The sequence below is a fragment of the Chanodichthys erythropterus genome, chromosome 20 (assembly GCF_024489055.1).
Source record: "Chanodichthys erythropterus isolate Z2021 chromosome 20, ASM2448905v1, whole genome shotgun sequence".
NCBI classification, from domain to species: domain Eukaryota; kingdom Metazoa; phylum Chordata; class Actinopteri; order Cypriniformes; family Xenocyprididae; genus Chanodichthys; species Chanodichthys erythropterus.
The window spans coordinates 22,399,818-22,420,382 of NC_090240.1; the positions used below are offsets into that span (position 1 = coordinate 22,399,818).

At 37.0% G+C, this 20,565-nt stretch overlaps 1 protein-coding gene across 17 annotated transcripts in view; it reads left to right on the plus strand.

Annotated features, from left to right (window-relative positions):
* Window positions 1-20,565, plus strand: part of hspg2 (heparan sulfate proteoglycan 2) — a 116,661-nt gene that overhangs the window by 54,990 nt on the left and 41,106 nt on the right. For 11 of the 17 annotated variants that reach the window (XM_067371539.1, XM_067371544.1, XM_067371545.1 and 8 more), the window contains exons 16-46: window positions 432-628; window positions 1,874-2,018; window positions 2,128-2,252; window positions 2,359-2,445; window positions 2,569-2,633; window positions 3,066-3,127; window positions 3,634-3,774; window positions 3,874-4,047; window positions 4,160-4,339; window positions 4,476-4,594; window positions 4,759-4,870; window positions 5,154-5,264; window positions 6,242-6,366; window positions 6,489-6,569; window positions 10,491-10,558; window positions 10,722-10,786; window positions 10,877-11,017; window positions 11,089-11,280; window positions 12,213-12,317; window positions 15,078-15,329; window positions 15,711-15,776; window positions 16,182-16,265; window positions 17,018-17,110; window positions 17,254-17,343; window positions 17,462-17,692; window positions 17,826-17,939; window positions 18,770-18,897; window positions 18,981-19,067; window positions 19,156-19,208; window positions 19,482-19,646; window positions 20,420-20,530. In XM_067371539.1, the coding sequence (XP_067227640.1) occupies window positions 432-628; window positions 1,874-2,018; window positions 2,128-2,252; window positions 2,359-2,445; window positions 2,569-2,633; window positions 3,066-3,127; window positions 3,634-3,774; window positions 3,874-4,047; window positions 4,160-4,339; window positions 4,476-4,594; window positions 4,759-4,870; window positions 5,154-5,264; window positions 6,242-6,366; window positions 6,489-6,569; window positions 10,491-10,558; window positions 10,722-10,786; window positions 10,877-11,017; window positions 11,089-11,280; window positions 12,213-12,317; window positions 15,078-15,329; window positions 15,711-15,776; window positions 16,182-16,265; window positions 17,018-17,110; window positions 17,254-17,343; window positions 17,462-17,692; window positions 17,826-17,939; window positions 18,770-18,897; window positions 18,981-19,067; window positions 19,156-19,208; window positions 19,482-19,646; window positions 20,420-20,530 (3,769 nt within the window). The remainder of the gene's footprint in view (window positions 1-431; window positions 629-1,873; window positions 2,019-2,127; window positions 2,253-2,358; window positions 2,446-2,568; window positions 2,634-3,065; window positions 3,128-3,633; window positions 3,775-3,873; window positions 4,048-4,159; window positions 4,340-4,475; window positions 4,595-4,758; window positions 4,871-5,153; window positions 5,265-6,241; window positions 6,367-6,488; window positions 6,570-10,490; window positions 10,559-10,721; window positions 10,787-10,876; window positions 11,018-11,088; window positions 11,281-12,212; window positions 12,318-15,077; window positions 15,330-15,710; window positions 15,777-16,181; window positions 16,266-17,017; window positions 17,111-17,253; window positions 17,344-17,461; window positions 17,693-17,825; window positions 17,940-18,769; window positions 18,898-18,980; window positions 19,068-19,155; window positions 19,209-19,481; window positions 19,647-20,419; window positions 20,531-20,565) is intronic. The other 6 variants (XM_067371551.1, XM_067371554.1, XM_067371555.1 and 3 more) reach the window with 3 other exon arrangements.

Below are 20,565 nucleotides of genomic sequence, written 5' to 3' on the forward strand. Positions count from 1 at the left end.
TTTTATAAAGAAATTTAAAAAAAGAAAACATTGTATAATGCTAACTGATGTTAGTGTTTTTAAGGTCGATGTTTTATGACTGACAAAGTGTGTTTGCTTGGTGAAAACCTTTGCTAGTGTTCTGGAAGAATGAGTTGATTTGAGACATGAATGAAGTGTTTTGGTAGATTTAGTGCATTTTGAATGTGAAATTAACTGCTGTGCCAAGATGAAAGTTGGTTAGGAGAACTGTGTGAAGAGTTTTGCAAAAGTGACCTAAGTATTGAGAAATGTGTCCTAGCGTCTGTAAAAAACTGTAATAGCATATACAAAAAGTATTACTTTAAACAAATGATTCTCAAATGTTATTTCTGTTTAAAATGGTTTTGCAGCAGTGTTGCTTGTTTGTGTTGAAGTGAGGTGGTTCACTTCTCTGTGTCTGTGTGTTTCAGGAAAACTGGCAGCACTCCTCAGGACGAGCAGTAACTCGTGATGACCTCATGATGACCTTGGCCAATCTGGAGAGCATCCACATTCGCACCATTTATGATAACCGCATGGCCAGTGTCGGGCTGAGTGACATCAGCATGGATACCACCACCAAGGAGTTCAGCCTGCATGGGAACCCAAGAGAAGTGGAAGAGTGCAGGTTAGTCTGCCTTTAAATCAACAGATAGGATTACAGGCCTGTCAGAAAAAATGAAGCTGCTCTCAAATCACCTTGCAGGCCTACGTTTCCATGTATAAAACTGATTATGCCCCATGTTTTTGGTTTAAAAACCTTCAACCTTTCTGTTTTTAATTTGGTGTATTCTGTGAAGAAAAAGAACAGTGCTATTGCCATGGGCAGCACTAAGGGTTGGTTTCAGTGAACCAAATGTTTTTATTTTTGAGAGTTCTGTTCAGGGCTTAACACTAAGGATTGTTTTTATACTGGCCCAGTTGTGCCAGGGGTTAAGATTTTTACTTGCCCTGACAAAAGTTTCACTGCCACCCCCCACCCCCTTTGTTTATATTGAATATACATAAATAAATTAAATAAAAAGTTTAGTTGTTGTTGTTTTGACCCATGTAACATAGTATTGTAATAAATCAGACACCAAAATTTTAGATGCAATTCTCAATTGATTTCAATTTCAATACCCCAACAAAAACTACTAGCCTATCTAATATAAAGTTAAAACATTATTGAAGACAAGTGAGTCTTCAGTATTTAAATAAGAACAAATAAACAAATTACAAGCAACAACTCAATTAAACAGAACAAGGATACAGATTAAACCGCTTTAATTTTTCAGGTCATTCTAACAGTATCCAGATACAGAAATTGAATAATCAAACTGCATAACACTGTGTAGTCTTCACTGTATAAATTAAATTTAGATTAATCCTTGTTAAAGTGAAAAAAAGTTGTTCAGTTAAGATCAGTGAGTGATTTTCTCTTTGTCTTTGTTATTTGATTAACACTAATGACACAGATGGCAGCAGGAATATTAGGTTGCTGTCACTTTAAGACCAAATGCACAGATCCAATAAACTGTTACACATCCATTTTCTTTCTCATCTGTTTATGCTGAGTTAAGACATAACCTACAGTGTTTGTGTGAATACGTGCCGAGGCGGGCATTTTGACTGTGCAATTTTCTGTTGAAGGAAGAAGACACGAAAGAGAACTCAATTCAGTATTCGCAAGCTTTTTTCTGTGCACACAGAGAACTGTCTGGGACTCGGCGTGGGAGTCCTGAATTGATTTTCTCTTTTGCGTCGTCTTGTGACAATTCCAACAACTGTCCCGAGCGTCTTTCATGCTGACCCTGGACCATCATGCAGACCTTATTGTTGAGCTCTGTCTATGTGAAAGTGTTAATCTGTGCAAATTGTTGATCCCACATAGATGTCCTGCCGGGTATTCAGGCTTATCTTGTGAGTCCTGCTCCCCTGGATTTGAGCGGGCCCCTGGACCCTACCTGGGCATCTGCGCTGGCTGCAACTGCAATGGGCATGCCAATGCCTGTGACCCTATTAGTGGACACTGTCTGGTAAGGATTGATGTTCATAAATATTTATAAATATTTAAATAACTAACGCACTGCATGAGTTGCAAGTTATGAGTACGCCACGCACTAAAGTGAAAATGTCATGTGATAGAGTTGTCAGCATAACACAGAAGGACCTCAGTGTGACAAATGCAAACCGGGCTACTTTGGTGACCCAAGTCGAGGACGATATGACTGCAAACCATGTCCCTGTCCATACACAGAGACATCTCGACGGTAAAGATATCAAACTTGTGTATATAAAATAATATAATATAATTTTATTTATATATATATATATAAATATACAAATTATATTATATTACACTTGATGTGTTCAAAGGTTTTCAGATACTTGCTTCCTAGACCATGACAACCTGGCAACATGTGACGCCTGCAGACCCGGTTACACAGGGCGACGTTGTGATAAGTAAGGGAGCATTTCTTTTCCATATATATGTTGTCCTCACACTGCATTTTTTAGTGCTGGGTGCATGTATATGCCTTGGAGAAATATTTCATCATCTGTGTTTCCCATACCCCCCCCCCACAGATGTGCTCCAGGATATGTCGGCAACCCTTTGCAGCCCAACGGCAAATGTGTCCCTGCTGCTAGTCGTGAGCATTTTCCCTTTATTTTTGTTTACAATTCTGGTGGTAAAATGGTTTATTTATTAGATTAATATTGGCGGTAAGATTTATTTGTTTGCCTTAAGCTACTTCTTTCCTTGGAATTTGTGCCTCATTTTACCCTGTAGCTCAAGCGAAGCTTTAGATCAGGGGTCTCCAAAGGCAGTCCTTGAGGGCCACTGTCCTGCAGAGTTTAGCCTCAACATGCCTGCCTGGAAGTTTGTAAAATGCCTAATTAGACCTTGATTAGCTGATTCAGGTGTGTTTAATTGGGGTTGGAGCTAATCTCTGCTTGACAGTGGCCCTGAAGCAGTGGGTTTGGAGACCCCTGCTTGCTCGAATGCCAGCTGTTTGTAACCAGGATGTTCAGAGCATTCCAGGTGTAACTGTCAACCATATGGTGTTCTTATCCCTGTTCAGCAATTTCCAAGTGTGATAACAGAGGAACTATCAATCCCATCAGCAAACCATGCTATTGCAAGGTATTGGTATTGCATTGCATTACAGTTTTTCTTTTTTTAATTAACCATTGTTCCGAAGTTTGAGGTCTGGTTTTTAAAATGTTTTTGACAGAAGTCTCTTATGCATGCACCAAGGCCTGCATGTATTTGATCAAAAATACAGTAAACATATAATATTGTAAAATAATATTATTACAATTTGCAACAACTGTTTTCTGTTTATATATTTTTTAAAATGTACTTTATTCCTCTGACAGTAAAGCTGAATTTTCAGCATCATTACTTCAGTCATCAGTGTCAGATGATCCTTCAGAAATCACTAATATGCTGATGTGGTGCTCAAGAAATATTTTTTTTTTTTTTCAGGATTTATTTGAAATAGAAATCTTAAAATAAAATGATAAATGTCGTTACTGTCACTTTTGATAAATTTAATGCTGCCTTGCTGAACCCCAAACTTTTGAATGATTTTTTGTTGAATATAAATGTTTGAATGTTCAAACATGGCTTGTTTTTCTGTTTTGCAGGCCAATGTGGTTGGTGCCCTTTGTGACGAGTGTAAGATTGGCTCTTTTAATTTGGCGGCCGAAAATCCTGAAGGTTGCTTGCAGTGTTTTTGTATGGGAGTGACTAAACAGTGTGCCAGTTCAACCTGGAGCAGAGATCATGTAACCACATCCTCTAATCTTGTCATAGTTGAATATTCGTAAGTGATTTAAACTGGTTGTTGTTTTTTAATATATATATTTTTGTTGGTTATTCTGAAGGTGCGAGGTGGTGTCAACGGCCAGCTTTTCACCCTCTCCAATGCAGCCAACACTAGGACCATCTCTGAGGGCATCACCCAGAGAGCCAGCGCAGAGGTGGTCTACCGATCCTTCACCAGTATCCCTAAAGACATCTACTACTGGGTCCTGCCTCAGAATTTCAGAGGGGACAAGGTGAGAACATCCCATGCGATATGATGCCATGTTTACACTTTGACCTTTGTCAAGTAAAATAGCATACCAGTGCGCTGTTTTTAAAAAACATGTTTTTCTTTCCTGTGCAAAGGTCACAGCATATGGTGGAGAGCTGCAGTATAGGCTACGTTATGAGCCGCAGGCTCGGTCAATAGTGATTGATGGACAACCGGATGTGGTTCTCCAAGGCAACGGCATCTTCCTGGAGCATTATTCCCTGCCCAGACCACTTCCTAGAGTACTATCCACCATCACTGTGCCATTTAGAGAGGTTTGTTATACAGTATATGTGTGTAAAGTTATATGAATTTTTTATTAATAAATATTAAAAGGTTAAAATAGAATATGGTCAGACTTAGTCTAGCTTGATTTGCAATATGAATTCTCATTGCCTGCAATTTCCACAGTCTGCATGGAGACGGACGGATGGACAGCCATGTACAAGAGAGCACTTGCTGATGGCTCTGGCAGATATCAGCCTCTTTATGATCAGAGCCACTTATGCAGACAATATGGCTGAGAGCAGGTAATTTTGCTCTTTTTATTTTGCTCTTGCTCATTCATTGACTTTTGATGTCCTTCTTATAAATATCCTCTGGATGGCATCACATCTTATTAGGCTCCTATCTGTCGCTTAACTGATTTCGTGAACAGGATATAGTGTTTAATCTCTATCTCTCCACTCTTTAGTATCTCCAATATCCAAATGGACATTGCAGTGCCCCACTCTACAGGAAACGAGAGGGCTCTGGAGGTGGAGGAGTGCGCCTGCCCTCAAGGATACACAGGACCTTCTTGCCAGGTATATATTATGACTTTAAATAGCAACATTCAGTTTGTGTGAACTTGTGCCTGCCTAAGTTATGCAAAAACCTCCCCCTGGCAGAGGTTCTGAACTATTACCTGTCAAGGTAATAACAGCCCTTTATTATTTTTCTTAATCTCTAATGGAAATTTCTTAGCAACTCATGGAACACTTTAGCTGTAAAGCTCTGTGCCAATGAAGAGCAAAGGATGCAGAGTTTCATAGCTTCAGCACAGACACCTATGAACCCAGTCACCTCTTACTCACCCATTGTTTGCAGGAGTGTGATACCGGCTACACCCGCACACCTGGACTTTATCTTGGCACCTGTGAGAAGTGTGATTGCAGCGGGCATGCTAGCGGCTGTGACTCAGAGACTGGAGATTGCCTGGTGAGTTAACCTTTCCATTGCAGTGATTATGCTGTTCCTGGATGACTTATGGAGATTTGTCTGGAGTAGGGATGTGCAAAACAAAATAATTCAAAATCAACTAGTTGGTCAGTTGCCTTAACTACTTGACTAATGGAAGCATTGTAAACTTGGTTGGATTTGGGTTCACCTGATTCCAGTTGGACTCATTTCTTAGGTTACATAAGACAACTTTTTTGATCATAAACCGTTAAATAAAGCCTTGTCACTAAAAAAATACAAGAAAATATCTACATAAACCAGTCAACCTCACTAATTGGCTAGTCAGTTAATGGATGACAGTTCAAAAATAAAATCAAAGCAAGAAGTATGGTACATAAAAGAAAAAGAAAAAACTACATAAAGTAGTCAACCTCAGTAACTAACTAGTTAAAATAAAATCATAAAGTCATAAATAAAATCAAAACCAAAAAATGTATTAAAAAATTCTACATGAACCAGCTAACCTTACAAATCAGTTATTGGATTACTGGTCAACTATATGGCCATTGTGAAAAATAAAACAAAAGTTAGAAGTATATAGAAGTAGTTAACAACACTAATTTATTTGCTGCATATTGGATGAGTGGTTGACTACCAACTGTCATGAATAAAATCATAGCCCAAAAAATGTACATAAATCAGTCAACCTTACTAATCGTCTAGTTGTTTACTGGATGAATGGTTGATTATTTGACCAATCATTTGTGGAAAAATCAAAGCCAAAAGTAATAATAATAATATATATATATTACTCTCATGAACCAATTCAAAACCAAAAAAAGGTACATCAAAAAATAAATGAGTCGTCTTTATTAACTGACTACTGTGTTATTGGATCGCTGGTCAACTAGTCAAGAATCTTTATATAAGAAAAAATATACATAATCTAGTCATTCTAACTAGTCAGCCCATCCTTAGTCTTGAGTGTTTTATCACCCTTTTCCTTTCTGTTTTAGAATTGCCTGCATAACACAGTTGGGCGCCGTTGTGAAAATTGCCTGCCTGGATTCTATGGAAATCCAAAGTCTGGTGATCCACAGGCATGTAGACCCTGTCCTTGTCTTGGACACTCCAGTAACCAGTGAGTTTGCCTCTTCTATTAACTTTATCAAAGAAATTTTATTTATATAAAGTGGTTACCCTTCAGACATGACCCATATTTCATAATTATTAATTTAATCTAATGCTCTTCTTCTACTGAAGGCCTTCATCTTGTTACTTGGGCTCAGATGGACAGCCCATATGTGAATGTCCTGCTGGTTATACTGGAAGACGGTGTGAGAGGTAAGTTTCTTTGGTCTAATGAGAGGGTACACCTCCCATTCAGTATGCTAATAATGCTGGGCTGGTTAAACTGGTGATGGAGGTGATCGGTATCTCTTTATTTATTGCCAGATAGCATGTGTCTGTTGCTTTCCGTTATCTCTTCAACCATTTGTGATTGAATGGCATTTGTCCGTTGGTATGGGAGAAGCAAGCCTTGAATCAGTGCCACCCATACCAAAGTGTCAAAGTATGAAGTGACTTTTTTTGGATGAGTTTATAAGTTGAAGCGGTGGTGCTTGAAAAGTCCATGTACGTATGTCTAAAATCTGCATCGTTTTCAAGTAATAAAAGTTTCACTTCTTTACTGTGAGAGTAAAGTTCCTTCTTACTGTCAGCAAGGCTGAGATCTATTTTTGAAAGTGTTGAAGCAATTAGTTGCATAATGTCACTTTAAAAAGGAGTTGCATCCTTTTTTTTTGCTTCAGTGCTTCTTTGTAAAGCCCTTGCTACATTTCGAGCAGCTTTTTCTTATTTCAAACTCTTCTTCTAGACATTAGTGGGTCTTTAGGGTGGTTTATGCTTCACATACTAAAGCATAAACAAGTTGATGATATGGATTGTGGATTCTTGTCACTTGCTCAGAGTGCAAAAGCTTTTGGGTGTCTGGGATTAAAAAACAAATGGCTTCTGTTTTTCAAAAAATTGGTACCAACGTACCTTGTTTTATCATGGCTCTCAGCATTTCCAACTGTGGAGACTTCTACCTTGAAGGTTCGAAAGGTTTCTTCCCCACTGCATGTGATGATGCTTTCTACCTCAGCCCTGGGAAAAAGCAAGTTCTGGATACAACTGAGCATAACTTTGAAGAATACCTTGATAGTAGAGAAGATAATGGCTTTTCAGGGCCTGAAAGAACGACAAGATATTTGCTTTCAACAACCATACATAGTTTAAGTCACCGTAGGACTTTTACAGGACGTTACATGGCAAGTCCTGAGGACTCGCGACAGAAGAGTTTCCAGCAGCTGTTGAGGATGCACACGAATCGTTTCAACCAGCGCCTAAGTATGCTTGAGAGCAACACACTAGACATGAAAGACAGCTTCGAGAACTTGATGAAACAACACAGCCGCTTTAGCTCTCAACTGGAGACACTAGTCAGTGTTTTGTCTCCAACTGAAAAGACAGACAGAATCAATGATCTGGCTAACAAATACACAGACATTAAAAAAAGATTAAGTCAGCTAGAACACAAACTTGAGGTACTGATTGATGGCTTCACTGCTCTTGTACAAGAGATTGACAAAGTGAAACGTGCACGTCACGTGGCACGCCCACCACAGGATCGTAGAGAAACTGCTGTGGTTGCTACCACCCAGATTCCAGCCTTGACTACAGCTTGGATGACTAGTATGTCTACCAGCAGATTTCAGAGAAGAACAGTAATTCCCAAAACCATGGCAACTCCTCGTACCATCTCCACAACTACATTTGCACAAGATGGAGTTTCCCAAATCAATGGAAGTTCAACTAAGCAAGCAAAGTTCTTAACTAAAAGGATCCAACCAATATCAAAAAGAAAAGACACTGAAAACCATTTCACATCAAGGGAAGACAACAAACATCATAGCAAATCTTCTAGGAGAGCAACAGTTCTCAAAGATATAGCCAACCATTCTCTTACTACATTCTCTGACTCCTTGGTTTCCTCCACTGAAATGCAACAGAAAAGAAATATACTAACTAAAGTTCCTCTTATCTCAAGGGTAGCAGACAGGAGCAACAGACAAAATGTAACTTCTCCAAAACACCACAAACGTGGTTCAAAATTAAACGGTAAATCTACAGAGTCTCAGAGAACTGTGTTAAGGAAACCTAATAAACTATCCCATTTACCTACAAGGGCACAAGGAGAAAAAGAATCTGCAACAAAATTTCAGATTCCTCCTCCATCTCATAAAAAAATCCCTAAATTAGAAGAATCAGCGAAATCGTCAAAGTCATCAAGCAAACCACAAAAAGAGGTCCAAAATCCTTCAAAAAAATCATCTAAATCTATAAAAACACAAAGAAATCATTTGGTAGCAAGTCCGTCCAAAAAAGCAACAAACATCAAGAAACCTTCTCATAATGTCCAAACAAGGAGAATACATTCCGAAACTAGATCCTCCAAGCAAAATCAGTTAGATGTTCCTTCTCATGAAGCGATAGGTGCATCAGACTTAAGGCCTAGCCAACCTGAGGAGTTTACCTACGCAACTGCTTCTAGTAAACCGACTGACAAGAGGAAATTACACTCCCCTAAACCCAAAGTACAATTGACTACTCCAAGAAAATCAACTCGGAGGAACATGTCTAAAGCCATTAATATTTTAGACATCTTCATGAAAAACAACAGGGGACAAAAAACATCAAAAAGACCCTGGCTAAAACAAGACGGGAACCTTCATATTGTTCTTGGAAGGCTGGCAATTCCCATCAAAATCATTCCTGATTACTAGATATTATATGGATCATTGTACCAGTTTAAATTACATTGAGACTGGGTTTTTTTTCTTTTTTCTTTTAGCCTCCATTAGAACAAACTTATTGTATGTTGTTGTTCAAGTAAATAAGCTGGAGTTTTGAATACAAACTGTGATGCGGAAATGGTATTACAGTGCATATACTCATTCTTGTAAACCAAGCATGTTGTACTTTGTTGTATTTTTCCCTCCTTTGCAATTGGTCAGCCAAACCAAACAGATAGCCCCTCCTTCCAAGTGACACTATAGGTTGAGCCAGTGCTGTTACCTCAAGCCAATCAACATACAAATGGCTTCAGACTTTAAAGAGTATTTTATTATGTGATATTTTGGTTGTACAGCTTATACTGTTTTGTGTACTTGGTGTTCAGATGTTATGTTTTTTTTTATTTTTTATATGCATATTATATTTATGTGCATTTATCTTCATTTATCCATGCTACCTACTCGTATCTTATTGTCTTGTAAAGTTTGTGAACTCTATCAACATAGAACCTCAAGAAGGCAAAAGTCATGTATGTTTTCAGCAATATATATAGTATTAAGTATTAGTGTATTGTATTGTATTGTATTAGTATTAGTCTGGACAACCTTGGAACCTCGAGTTATCAGGTAAGACTTTTTGTCAAGTTCCTCGGCTTCCACAAGCTTGGGGATAAGGTGGTTTTACTTGCTTAAATGCTTTGATTCAATCCTTTTGATTTGTTCTGGTTGTCTTTGGTTTTATTTATTTCAGTCCTTCTCTGCTTGGCAAAGTCGTTTTTCAAAGAGAGAAGGACTCAACATCTGTTGGATGTTGAGAGCATTCCTGGCTTTAATTTATCCATCTCCTAAACTTGGATGGGTATTATGCAATGAATCCTCTGTTATATGATCTAATATTTCTCTTGTGGTGGCCATTACAAGATACTAATGTCAGTGATTTGCTGTTTTGTTGTCCTTGTGGAAAGCCAAATGTGAATGTAGCAATCAATAACTTCTTGTACATTCACAGATATTTCATGTCATGTGTTAAGTGTCTATGTTGGTTGTTTGCCTTGATTGCTTGCTTGATGTTGGGCATTTTTGTTGTAGATTAAGTCATTGTTTTCTACAGGATATTCCTGTTTGGTAATTATTTTTTTCCAGCATAAACCATTGTTTTTCTCTTCATGAACCAATTATCTATACACAGATCAAAGCGTCTTTTATGTTAGCATGATTAGTATGTCTGAAAAATATTCAGACAGTATTTAAAGAAGCTCTATGCATTAATCATATTCTCAAAGAGCTGTGACTCACAGGTCATAAATCGCTCTTAATGTTCATGGCAGGTCCTGTCGTGTCTCTGTTAATTCCGACTGTGGTTTTATTTTTATTGCATGACATTCAGAAACATTCAGTTTTTTCAAGGTGTTGTCTGATTTTTCCTTAGATGTGCTCCGGGATATACTGGCAATCCCCAACTTGGTCAAAGATGCACTCGGGACAGCACTGATGGTGGTAAGACTGGCAAAGATAATATTCTGTAACAATTATTCTTAAAATTAAAAGGTAAAAAATAATATCAAATTAAAATAATTTAAAAAAATGAAAAATGACTCCTACATTGAAATACATTACCAATATTTTATAAATGTGTATTTAAAACAAAATATGTTTATAGATTGTTACCGCTGCGACAAAAGTGGTAGTGAAGGATGCAGTGCAACGGGAATTTGTCGTTGCAAGGTAAGATATATCTTATTTATTTTTATTTTTTTTAAGATGATGTTTGCATTACATTGATAACTCATATTTAAAACATACTTTTGTACTCAGATGAATGTTGAGGGTTCAACGTGTTCTACCTGCAAGCAAGGGACCTTCCACCTCAGTCCTGCTAACAAAGATGGCTGCCTGTCCTGCTTCTGCATGGGCGTCACCCAGCAATGCTCCAGCTCCAGTCACTATAGAGATGTGGTAAGAGATGTGACCAGTGTTTTTCATCAATTTGTGTGGGCATCTGTTAATTTTCTGCCTTTTTTCTTCAGGTTTCCACCAATTTTGCCCCTGGAAACTACCAAGGTTTTGCCCTTGTAAACCGCCAGCGCACCAACCGCATTGACAGTGGCTTCTCCGTAGAGCTGTCCACAGATGGAACACAACTCTCCTACACTAACTTTAACTATCTTGGACAGGAGCCCCACTACTGGCAGTTACCCAGAGCTTATCAAGAAGACAAGGTAGAGTTTGACAATACATTATGTATTTCATCATCCTGTCTGTTTTCCTACATGCTATCTTGAAGTATCTTCTCCCACTTTGAATACTCTATGAACTGATTTCATTCTGCAAATGCACGCTGCTAAGACCTTTTCTTCCAAAATGTCCTAAGGGCAGCTCTTCTACAGCTTAGAAACACTTTTATAGAAGTTAGATCAATAGTAGGTACTAGGATCAACAATTTGAATTTGGGTAGGTTTAATTTGACTCGTGTGTCTTTTTTATCTTTTGATTTATTTATTTGTTTTGGATGTGATACACTGAATTAAGAGTTTCTGACTCTACTTGCTCTTTTAGAAGACTTACTCTGCTCGGACTAGACGAGCACACAAGGTAATCCTTGCAGGTTCAACATGTGACCATGTTTATTGAGTGTGTGATTTGGCCTGTCATTTCTAGAATTGGAATGATGCTTGATTGGGTGTGCATTGATCTTTTCAGAATATTTCACATGTTTACTCGTTATGATTTTATTTTGTGTTTACCATGTTTTGAAGTGCATGGGATTTCATGGTAGACACATTTTGACTTCTTTCTCTTTTTTTGTCATACTTAAGCCCTTTTCACACCTAGTAACACCTTATACTGCGGTCACACTTTTTGGGGATTCATAATGCATTGTATTAAGAACAGATATGACATCATAGCCTGTTCATTGCAGTGCCTGAAGAAACTTTGCATGCTCAAAGTCTAGTGTGACCACAGCTTAATCAAGAAATGACTCAAAAATGAAAGTGGTCAATGGTGTTTAGTTTGCAGGCTATTGTAAAGTCTTTAAAATGTTTGGAAATACAGAGATGTTACATGGAGAGTAACTAGTTATTTGTAGTTTAGCTCTAGTTTTTTATTTTTTGTATTGAGATTACAGAGATTGCTTTGTTCACAAAACTAGAGAGACTCCTCGTGGATAAAGGAACAGCTGAGAAAGGACGTCGCCATATGGCATCTAATGAACGATATGGGTAAAGACCTCTCAAGGTCCAAAAGAGCCATTAAGGTATTAGTTGACTTATATTGTTAGTGCTCACCACTTACCTAAATCCCATAGGCACTTTAACAGTGTGACAACCTGATGGATATTTTTTGAGTAACAGAATGTACTAAATCTGAAAGTATGAACTCCCATTAATCCTTCAGTGCTTTTAATAAACTTAAGAAAGTTTAACACTGGGAAACTGACAGATATGCTGAAGAAGCTTCAAGGTCAACAGAAACATCCTTGACACTTTCTGTAAGCAAATGTCACCATGTATTAACTCCACATGTAGATGTCTGACACAATGTAAAGTGATGGAAAGAAATTTGAGGAAAAGACGAACCAAGTTGAGCTTTGAAAATGTTTTGCTGTAACACCACTCAAACAGAATGAACGCTTAGGTGAGAGCATACGTGGTATCCTGATTCTTAAACTGAGTTCCTGATCACTTCCCTGCATGTGTTTAATCATCTGTTTGGCTGCATGTCCCATTCTTTCCTCTCAACTGTTTTGGCACATCTTTCTCTCCACTCTCTCTCTTTTTGGCTTTGTTTACATTCCCTCAATCTGGTTTGTCTTTACGATCCAATCTATAGAACTGACTGTTCACACTTTAATATACAAGTGATGAGCTCTGTTTGCTCTGTTCATTTGTTCAGTACCGTTAAAATTAATACTATTATTCAGCAAGGACACATTAAATTGACAGTTAAGGCAATTATAATGTTTCAAAGGACTTCTGTTTGAACAAAACAAACTATTCATCTAAGAATCCTGGGGAAAAAATATATCACAGTTTCCACCGTTTTAAAGGTGCCCTCGAATGAAAAATTGAATTTATCTTGGCATAGTCAAATAACAAGAGTTCAGTACATGGAAATGACATACAGTGAGTCTCAAACTCCATTGTTTCCTCCTCCTTATATAAATCTCATTTGTTTAAAAGACCTCCGAAGAACAGGCGAATCTCAACATAACACTGACTGTTACGTAACAGTCAGGATCATTAATATGTACGCCCCCAATATTTGCATATGCCAGCCCATGTTCCCAACATTATGAAAGGCATTAAACAAGGGCAGGCAGTATTAATGTCTGGATCTGCACAGCTGAATCATCAGACTAGGTAAGCAAGCAAGAACAATAGCGAAAAAATAACTGACATGATCCATGATATCATGGTATTTTTATTGATATTTGTAAATTGTCTTTATAAATGTTTCGTTAGCATGTTGCTAATGTACTGTTAAATGTGTTTAAAGTTACCATCGTTTATTACTGTATTCACGGAGAGCCGTCTCTATTTTCATTTTTAAACACTTGCAGTCTGTATAATTCATAAACACAACTTCATTCTTTATAAATCTCTCCAACAGTGTAGCATTAGCCGTTAGCCACGGAGCACAGCCTTAAACTCATTCAGAATCAAATGTAAACAATATAACAGTATACAATACTCACATAATCCGATGCATGCATGCCACATGCATGACGAACACTTTGTAAAGATCCATTTGAGGGTTATATTAGCTGTGTAAACTTTGTTTATGCACTGTTCAAGGCAAGCGCGAGCTCCGTGGGTGGAGAGCACGAGAATTAAAGGGGCAGCAGCATAAATTGGCTCATATTTAATAATGCCCCAAAATAGGCAGTTAAAAAAATGAATAAAAAAAAATCTATGGGGTATTTTGAGCTGAAACTTCAGACACATTCAGGGGACACCTTAGACTTATATTACATCTTTTGAAAAAAAGTTCTAGGGCACCTTTAAGCAACACATCTGATTTCAACATTGATAATAAGAAATATTTCTTGAGCACCAAATCAGCATAGAATGATTTCTGAAGGATCATGCGACAGACGGCTGAATTTTCAGCCTTGCCATCACAGGAATAAATTACATCTTAAAATACATAAATGCAGCTTTGGAGAGCATAATAGACTTCTTTCAAAAAATTTAAACATTTTTTTTACTGACCTCAAACTTTTGAATGGTAGCATTCATTGGTTGCTTTAATAATGATGTTCTCAAAGAACAACTCGGAGGAATTTTACACATTCAAACTTTGTCCAAAATCACTGACTAATTCGCTTTGAGGAATAAGTGAGCGCCAGTAGGTGTACTTGGGCACACCTGTAGCTCCAGGCAAATATTGTAAACTTTTTAAGAAGCAATCCCAATGTGGTTTAAAATCTGATTTAAAATCTTGTTTTTAATACTATAAAAAAAAAAAAATCATTTAAAGTTCCTCTAAGCTATGCTGGTTGGAGAAACTTCCTATTGACGTTCTTAGTGTTGTCAAACAAAACAGAGGCTAGTTGGACCCTCCCTCCTCCTCCTCCTCCTCCTCCCCCTCCCCTCCGTGCTTCCTGAAACAATCACGAACGCACATTTAAAATCATTCTTGTCGGTTATTGGCTGGAGCATGTTTAATATAATTCGTGGTCCAGGCTGCACCAGTTTGTTTTTGTTTCCGCTTTTGGAGCTTGTGGCGACTACAGAGACCGCGTTTTTTTACAGTGTGTTCAGGGGACAGGCAGCTAGCGGATAGTGAGGAGATGTTTGCTGTATGTGACAAAAAATGTTTTGGCCTAAAAACGCGTGACATCGCTTAGAACCTTTAAATTCTGTCTAACTGACTTTTTTTTTTAATGTTTTTTTGCTGTTCAGACTGAATGGATTGAGTTGTAAACAAACTAATTCTAATATTTGCTGTCTGTCTGAACAAAGCCTTTGAGTCACTATATTTCCTGTTCCATCCATTGTCTTATTCTCACTAGCACCCCGCTGATGAAGTACGCAAAATTGATGATGAAATCTGGGCAATCATCACTAATTTCTCCAACGGGCAGTCTCCCTTCCCTTTCTCTTCATCCTCTCAAACTTCCCATTCTTCTTTTGAGGCCCAGAATTTGCTATCTCGGTCAAGTGTGCGTGCCCCTCCTTTCCATTCTGGTTTAACTACCTCTTTAAAGGCCTCTGAGTCTCACTCAAACAACCTAGGCCATTCCTCTGACCCTGACTCAACTCAGGTACAGTATGCTCTCACTCAGGGGTGAGTTGACTAATCATTCAACGTCAGACTAATTGGATAGTGACTAGTTTTAGATTGGCCTTTACATGTGCTGTTTTTTTAACATTTCACATGGTCATATAGGGTAACTCAACCAAAAATAAATATTCTGTCACCCTCATGTCATTCAAAAAATGTATTACTTACTTTTTTCTTTGGAACACAAAATATAAGTTAAATTTGAGTAAAAATATTTGTAAGAATGTGTCAACTGATTCTATACAGTGGGGTCCTTGTCATTCATGCAGTAGCTAGTAACTTAACATTTTCCTAGTTTACACTAGTAAAACACTTTCTTGTATTCTTTCTTGATGTTTGGTTTGGATGTTGGTCTTATCAGCAGGTGGAACAGGGAAAAAACACTGTTGGTCTCCCTAGAGGTCCACGACCTGGCCCCTCTAAAAAGGTAGTCACCTGTGACTCCACTGGGAATCATAATTTTTGAGAATCTTGAGTCTAGGTCAAGTTGAATATACACAGTGAACACTACCACTGAATCATTTTACACCGTCTACTTATCAGTAAAAGACCAGGAAACGATGCAAAAGCTAGTCAAGGATTGGTGATTAAAGGATGGATTTGTAGTGCACACTATATAAAATACACATCTTTTGTATAAAATAGTAAACCAAACTCTCAGTTCTTACTACCATATTTTATTCATTTTTATGATGCTGTTGAAGTTACAGTTAGTCAGCGACTGAGGGAAATAGATTTCTTTTCTCTTATACTTTCCTCTATGCTTTGCTTATCTGCTGCATTTCTCTCTTTCCTTCGTCCACACTATTATTTCCTTCCACCTGTGCTCCAGTATGTTTTGGTCTACAGTGGTTTCAGCTTGCACCCAGATGACGTGCTCTTCTGGCAGCTCCCGGAGCAGTTTAAAGGGGATAAGGTAAACGCATGGATGGGTTCTGGCCCGTCCACCACTGACCCCCCCCCTCCTAGGTTGTCTGATCTGCCTTAAACATTAATGTATCACTCGCTGAGCCGAAGGCTGGATAGATGGGCAAGCCTAAACATCACTTAATCTAAACCAACCAACCTGGTGTATCTATAATCACATCATGTCTAGAGCGTTTATTACTGTGCTGCTGACAGAAAGAAGTGCTGCTGTGGTTTTAAGGGTAGAGGTTCATATCTGAAATGCTGATTTGTGTAATTATGTTTTGCTCATTTATAAAAGTTTTATATTTATTTTTTTATTTTATTTTATTTTATTTTATTTTATTTTATTTTATTTTATTTTATTTTTATTTTTTTTATTTTTTTTTGTAAATTGTGCCTTTACACGAAAATGAGAATATTGATACTCGTTTTGAATGTTACGTGTTTTTGAATGTGAATGTTTATTTTACATTTTCATTAGTTTTTTTTTTTATTGTTTTTATTTATTTGTATTGTATTTTTGATCGGCCACATAAAAGCCCTAAACAACACAAAGTCATAGTAAAAATAAATAAATATAAAAATAAAAGTTTTTTTATTAAAAACAATCTTTCAAATTTTATTTGCATCTAGAATAGTGATTCATATAAAGATGTGTGACATTCCCATGTTTACAACTGTACATTATATCAGTGCTTTTTGCAGTAAAAACTAACAATATGAGAATTTTTTAATTGTATGTTTTTTATTCTAATGTAGGTTGGTGCATATGGTGGAAAGCTGAAATATACCATCTCCTATGTGCCTGGACCTCGAGGTTCTCCAATAGAAGATGTTGATGTTCAGATTATTGTGAGTAAGATGGCAGACATTGCATATATATATATATATATATATATATATATATATATATATATATATATATATATAATACTGTAAGGTTTAGTTCCATAAAGGAGATGTTTGAACACTATTGTTCTCCAATATTTCCACAGGGTAATGACATCACACTGGTGGCACGGCAAACATGGAGAAGGGGGCAAGGTGCCAGAGAGTCACAGGACTTTGAGATAGTTTTCAGAGAGGTGAGAACACATTCATTTAATTCATCCATTGTTTTTGTTCATTATGTGCATCACATTGTCATTTGTATTGAAGCCAGATATGTGGTTTAGCATGACATGGATGATTTCTTCTCTGTAGGAACACTGGCAGCGTCCCGATGGCATGCCGGCTACACGGGAACACCTGATGATGGTGCTCGCGGACCTCGATGACATCTTGATCCGTGCCTCGTATCACACAGAAATGCGCTCATCCAGTATCTCAGGGGTCCGCATGGATATCGCTGTGCCTGACTACACTGGCCTGGCACGGGCTTTGGAGGTGGAGCAGTGCCAGTGTCCTCCTGGTTACCGTGGTCTGTCATGCCAGGTATGAACAATCAAAGCTTTGCTCTGTGACCAACCAGATGAATGGTAATAAAGGCTTGCATCCATGCTACAGTGATGAAGATGACAGTGTTACTCAATCTAGACATCTGTTCCTTTGTCTTCTTGTTCTGTAGGACTGCGCTCCTGGATACACTCGCACAGGAGGGGGCTTGTACCTTGGCCACTGTGAGCCGTGTGAATGTAATGGCCATTCGGACTCCTGTCACCCAGAGACTGGCATCTGCATGGTATGAAGTTTTACCGCAGTTCTTACAAAAGAGTGTTGCTCTCCTTTTATAGTTAAGTATAGAATAGAACAGCATACCAGATATATTTCTTTATAATATATTTATAATTCAATAAAAAATATAAATAAATAAATAAATAAATATAAAAAAAAAAAAAATTATTTATATATGAATCCATTTTTATGAATCCAAAATCATATCATTAAACATCATCCTAAATAAGTAAATACTTGTTTACAATATATCTACTTGTTTACCCCTTTAATATAAAAAAAATGTATATGTTTTTATATATATATATATATATATATATATATATATATATATATATATATATATATATATATATATATATATATATATATATAAAAAAATTATGCATTTAAATGATTAAATGTTTTTAAACAAAATAATATAAATGTATAAATGTTTAAAATATTAAATATATGTTGCATTTAGTCACGTTCATCAGTTAAATAAATATTTGAGCAAAATAATTAAATTGCATCCTAAATAACTAAGGCCTTTGTAGTCAACTTGAACAATATAGTACAATATACCTATGAATTTCTTTATATCATTTCTTATATTCTGTTCTGAATTTCTAATATACAATTCAATAAAAAATAAATCCATGAATACTATTAATTTATTTAAATAATTATTTGTTTAAATAAATTTTTAAACAAAATAATGTAATTAAAATTGATCAAAAATTATCTAAAAACATTATAAATATTTAAACTATATAGCCTACATAAATAAACTGCTTTTGCTCACCCTCATAAAAGTTGTCCATACCACTTGTGTGTTATCTTTTTGATGCTTAGAGCTGTCAGCACAACACCAAGGGTGAGCTCTGTGAACAGTGTGCTGACGGCTTCTTTGGAGATCCAACTGCTGGAACCCCTGAGGACTGCCAACCATGTGCCTGCCCTGGCACTGACCCTGACAACCAGTTAGTCTTAACATTACACCTGTAAACCTTACCTGATTCTACTTTATTTGCAGAAAGGTTTTTAATAGTGATTTTATGTGTAGGTTCTCTCGTACCTGCGAGAGTCTGGGTAACGGAGGCTACCAGTGCACTGCCTGTCAGCCCGGCTACACTGGCCAGTATTGTGAACGGTATGCTCACACTTCCTGTACTGTAACAAATTAATTAGACTTATTTATTATTGTCGTCACAATTTTTCTTTTTCTTCTTTCTTCATAGCTGTGCATCTGGTTATTTTGGAAATCCACAAGCAAGAATCCCCTGCCGTAGTGGTATCTGTTTATTTATTATCACAGTCACTTTTAACAACGCTATGAAATCAAAATAGGAGGTTTGTGACTTTCATGGTGTGCTCAAGCCATGTAGGAATTACCGTAATTATGAGATTCTTACTTGCAAAAAGTGTTCACATCCATGTAGAATACATAACTCCAACTTGTACATTACTTTGCGATCACTGTACCACCTGACCGCAGATTCAGCATTTGTGAAACCGCATTTCTATTGGACAGATTTCAGTACAGTGTGTGTTTGTCTGTTATCAGCTGCTGCGTCTCTAGTGGTGAAGGTGTTTCCAGAAAGGGTTCAGGTGGCACAGGGAATCCCAGTCACGCTCAGGTGCCAGGTGTCTGGATATGCACCACACTATTTCTACTGGTCCCGTGAGGATGGACGCCCAATCTCCAGCACAGCAGAGAGACGCAGACAAGGTACTGCCTAGATTCCTAGAAGCAGGAAGCATGTTCAGATAATTAGGATATCATTATATATCTCCAGGCGTCACAAATGAGTTCACTAGAGTAACCAAGCATCAAAAACAGGTTTCATATTGCATTCTTTGTGGAGAAGGAAACAAAATAATGCATTGCAACCAAGCTCAGTGGAAAAATAAATCCAAGATGGCGGACATGGCAGGAGAAATATAGTGAAAAGTATTGATTTAATAAATACTTACATTACCATTTGGAAGATTTTTGTTTTTGAAATAATTATTTTGGTCACTAATGCTGCCTTTATATGATGAATCATACAGAAAAACTGTAATATGAAATAATATTATTAAATAATTTAAAATAAATGTTTTCTATTTTAATATATTTTAAAATGTAATTTATTCTTGTGATGGTACAGTTGAATTTTCAGCATCATTACTCCAGTCTTCAGTGTCACGTGATCCTCCAGAAATCATTCTAATATGCTGATTTTCTGCTCTAAGAAACATTTTTTATTATTATACATGTTGAAAACAGAACTATTTAAAGAACAGAAAGTTCTAAAGAACAGAACAGCATTTATTTTTATTTTTTATTTTTTTACTTTTGATCAATTTAATGCATCCTTGCTGAATAAAAGTATTTCTTTCCAAAAAATAATAATAAATAAATCTTACCGAACCAAAACTTTTGAACAGTAGTGTATATAACAGCACAGATGACAGTATGAGAGTTTATAATCATGGAAATATTTTCATTCCACCCTGCAGGAGAGGAGCTGCATTTCCCCAGTGTGCAGCCCAGTGATGCTGGCGTTTACATCTGCACCTGCCGAGACCAGCGCAGCTCCAATAGAAGCAAAGCTGAGATTGTTGTTACAAGTAAGTTGTTTTTATATCACCATAAAAAAACAACA